Genomic DNA, 4,145 nt, shown 5'->3' on the forward strand with positions numbered 1-4,145 from the left:
ATTTTTTCTATCATATACTTTTTTCTATGTAATTTTGTAGAAATGTACAATGATGATGAGAAAGAAGCTATTAGGATGTATAATTGGTAATTGAGGTCACTATGGATAAAGATTTTATGGATTATTCATGTGATCAATTAAACTTATTTTGGACAAACTAGTCTTAGAAAATATTTGCATTTAAAGATAATGTTTCATCTGAAGTTCATTGGAGGATTAAATAACTGCTATATTTTGTGAGTTGGTTTCATGCTCGAGAAGCAAATGGAGAAAAGATTGATAAGACTTGTTGATAACTCAGGTCAAGATTGATGAGTCATTCAGTTTAATGTAGAATACTATCTAGAAAGTATACTAGAATAGATCATTCAAATTCGATAGAGATTTGACTTGACAACATGATGGACTTGGTATCACCATTTTTTTATTTATCCTTGAATACCTTAGTGTGAAGATAATGACTAAGAAACGAAGGAAGGAATATATAAAATTAGAGAAAATACAAAAATAAAAAATAAGTTATATAAATTTCTAAAAAGCAATTGAAAAATAGATAATACAATCCTCATTACCATCATTTCAACTTCCTTGAATTTTATGAAAACCTTCCAAACTTTTATAAATGATGCACACTAGAACACTTTTGGAGTTTTGATGTAATAAGATAACTAATACATATATAAATTGAAGAAAATAAGACTTTAATATTAATTATTATTATTATGGTTCACAATCACAATGAACTAAAATTGATGAAAATATCTGTAATAATTAAATTTCAAAATCATCTTAAATTATGTAATATAAGAAAATAAAATTTTAAAAACATTTAGAACCATGTAAAGACATTTCAAAGCTAAATTGTTCCTAAAAATCTTTGAAACAATGTATAACATATATTCAAACTTTGGCATTAAAAATTAAACTATTGGAGTTTTGATTTAATAAGATAACTAACACATATATAAATTGAAGAAAATAAGAATTTAATATTGATGGTTATTATTATGGTTCACAATCACAATCACTAATCATCAATCACTACCCTTCATTCATTGAAAGCCAATCGAAAAATAAAACAATGCAGGACTAAACAACAAACGGCCATATCTCTGCACTCTAGCCTCTTATAATAGGATTTCAGCACTGAACTATTTCGTAAATTTTCATCTTTCAATCAGGTGCACCGTATTTATAAATCCTTATACAAATAAATTTAAAATTCCGAATACTTTATTAACAAACCTTAAACTTCATTGATATTGGATATCCTTTGGCTCGAAAGAAAGAAAATTTGAACAGATGATGGGAAAAAAACTACCCATTTCAGATAATTATTTTGTCAAAATGATTTGAAGATCAGAGACGACAATATGCTCTTCAATCCCTTTTATTTGCGTAAAGAAAATTCCAATGGAAACCACACACGTAATTCGAAGGTAATAAAGCTATGATTAATATAGACACAAAATATTTGAGCATACTGTTCTTTATAAGTATCGATTGTATCCCTGTTCCAGACACTGGAGGGAAGACAAAATTTGCCTAGTTTAACCTATAGAACCTATTAATGGTTACTGCTATAAGAGCATTGCTGTAAGCTATTTCCTTGTGGAGTCTCAAGTTTCTGAGGACTGGGACAGACTGCATTCCCCTTTGGTGTTTGTTCCTGTAGTAAGCTACAAGGCTGTGGAGATACAGCATTTGAGAAGCCATGGATATAAGTGCAGTTCCATGGATCATTTTTGGACTTGACCATGGTAATAGTAATATTTGAGAGACAAATGTCTTTGAATGGAGCTTTATCAATACCCTCCAGCTTCCCTGCCACACTTACATTTGTTGCCACTATATTGCTGTAGCTAATCCTTTCTACTACAGGAATAGCATTTGGATCATATTTGTCATCAGGGTGCGGGCGCGAACCATAGGAACCAGACATGGCAAATGCCCACCTCATATTCACCATAGTCATTCCATTCACAAATATATCTCTCACAAAGGCACCTCTTCCCGGGACTGTCTTAATTCTCAGTCCTGCTTCTGAATTGATGGCATGGATATCTTCTGCTCGAACATCTTGAATTCCACCAGACATTTCACTGCCTAGTGCAATTATTGCACTTGTAGGTGAGATGCCAATAAGACGACGGATGACAATATGTTGGCTGGGCATGTTGAAGGAAATTCCATATTCATCCCACCCACTTTTTATTGCAACTACATCATCACCAGAGACTACATAGCAGTCCTCAATACGAACATCTGAACAGGAGTCTGCATGTGAAAGGGAAGGCAAATTAATTAAATGTAAGTAAACTCCAGTCCTTTCTTTAAAAGACTGAAACATGATTTTGATTAGACAAAAAAAAAATTACAGTGTCATGTTTCGGAAAACTTCATCCCTTTATTAAAAGTAGTGAAATAAATATAACTTACATGATACACTTATTTCCATAGACAGAAAAATTAGTGTCAGTTTTTTTTTTTAAATCTTAGTAGCAAAATATGAGTACTAACCTGGATCAATTCCATCAGTGTTTGGTGAGTCAAGTGGTGCAAGGATAGTGACGTGCTGAATAAGGATATTGCTGCACATTTAAACCACCACATGCAAATGCAATATTCAAACTCTCTGCATATTTGGACAGCATAAAGCATTACTGTAATTGATATGTTCACATACCTGCTGTACACTGGATGTAAGTTCCATGAAGGTGAGTTGAAAAAAGTCAGATTTGATATTATTATATCCTTAGAGTACATCAATTCTACCAGGTAACCTCTTGTGTTTTTCAACATATTCTGGTGGAATTTTTCCCACCAAAATGCTCCTTGTCCATCTATGGTACCATTGTCACCTGAAATTCATTCAAGATCAACTAAAAGATGAACATGATTTCAATAAATAAGGAAAGAAGCAGAAGCTTGTTCAGAAACAAAATTCACACCTGTTAACACAACATCTGTAAGGTTATATCCACCTATCAAGTTGCTAAATCTTGGACCCAGTCCATCTCTGCCTGATCCATAAGAAGGCAAGGGTGGGATCAACGGCCAATCCTTTAAATCCTGTAGAATAGATCATCAAAGTTATCAGGCAAGCCATTTAAGCCAAACCTAGAATAATATAACCAAATCATACATGTGGACCAAAGAAAATAAATACAACTTTCAAGCTTATAAAAGTAAATACCCCAATTCTCGCACATTAAAAGGAGGGCGTACCTTAGAAGCCAGAATGACAGCCTCTTTATGGAGATAAAGAGTGAAGTGGTCTGTGAGATTGAAGCATCCAGTTAACCATCGACCTGGTGGAATGTAAAGCTGACCGCCGCCCATTTTGGAGAATCCGCTTAGAAAAGCAATTGCTTTTTTAAAAGCTTCGGTATTGAGAGTGATTCCATCGCCCACCCCTCCAAAATCCGCAATCGATACGGTCTTCGCTCGACATGAAGGGGCTTCATAACTGAATGACCAGTTTCCCTTCTGGCACTCCACTTTTACCCCGAGCAATATCAAACAACCCAACAAAAGAAGCACCTGAAACAACTGAAACATAATTTCTATTAACCTCTGTAATGTGTAAAGCGATCACGTGCAATACCCAGCCGGTTTCGATCTTATGACCGCACATTTGCTGAAAAGGGGAAAAAACTCTTGACGAATATGAAAGAGGAAGATACTTACCTGTGTACTCTTAAACTCCATCGTCGAGCAACTGATTTTGCTCAAGCCAGATGGCTTATCTCAAATATGGCTGTAAAGACTGATTCCTTCTCTACAGACTTCAATTCAGTCTTCGTAGCTTGCTCTGCATTCAAGCTCTACTCCACGCCCCTGTATTTATAGGTTCGAGTGCCCGTTAATTGGATTGACGATGTCAATGTCAGTTGAAATTTGGCTAGGCATGATGGGATCATTAAATGTAAGAAGCATTGACCATGTCAATTGAAATGAAGTCGAGGACTAAATGTAAAATAAAAAAAATAAATGTGCAGTTAGATATTAGATTTTTGTGATTTTTTTTTTTTTTTTATTTTTTTATTTTTTCTCAAAAGGTGGAAAAACCTATCAAACTCAGTTTGTCAAACCAACAGGGGAGGACAGTCATCTCTCGCTGCTATCCGCGAATGTCAGTTGAC

At 34.4% G+C, this 4,145-nt stretch overlaps 1 protein-coding gene across 1 annotated transcript; it reads right to left on the reverse strand.

Annotated features, from left to right (window-relative positions):
• Positions 1-1,567: 1,567 nt before the first annotated feature.
• LOC149150068 (putative polygalacturonase) lies at positions 1,568-3,711 on the reverse strand. The gene is made up of 6 exons (XM_089440095.1): positions 3,691-3,711; positions 3,229-3,552; positions 2,952-3,072; positions 2,687-2,861; positions 2,521-2,591; positions 1,568-2,277 (listed from the first exon to the last, which is right to left on the reverse strand). Exons 1-6 carry the CDS (start codon positions 3,709-3,711, stop codon positions 1,568-1,570), a joined length of 1,422 nt encoding a protein of 473 aa, XP_089296221.1.
• Positions 3,712-4,145: the final 434 nt, after the last annotated feature.

The sequence above is a fragment of the Pinus tabuliformis genome, chromosome 9 (genome assembly GCF_031772625.1).
Source record: "Pinus tabuliformis cultivar Carrire ecotype Pingquan chromosome 9, CPIR1, whole genome shotgun sequence".
Classification (NCBI taxonomy): domain Eukaryota; kingdom Viridiplantae; phylum Streptophyta; class Pinopsida; order Pinales; family Pinaceae; genus Pinus; species Pinus tabuliformis.

Bases quoted from the DNA above. Each gene is read 5' to 3' on its own strand.
- LOC149150068 (XM_089440095.1), bottom strand. From the start codon at position 3,711: ATGGAGTTTAAGAGTACACAG. The intron at 3,553-3,690 runs GTAAGTATCTTC...ATTATGTTTCAG, and splicing joins TGGAGTTTAAGAGTACACAG to TTGTTTCAGGTGCTTCTTTT. The intron at 2,592-2,686 runs GTATGTGAACAT...TTAAATGTGCAG, and splicing joins TTACATCCAGTGTACAGCAG to CAATATCCTTATTCAGCACG.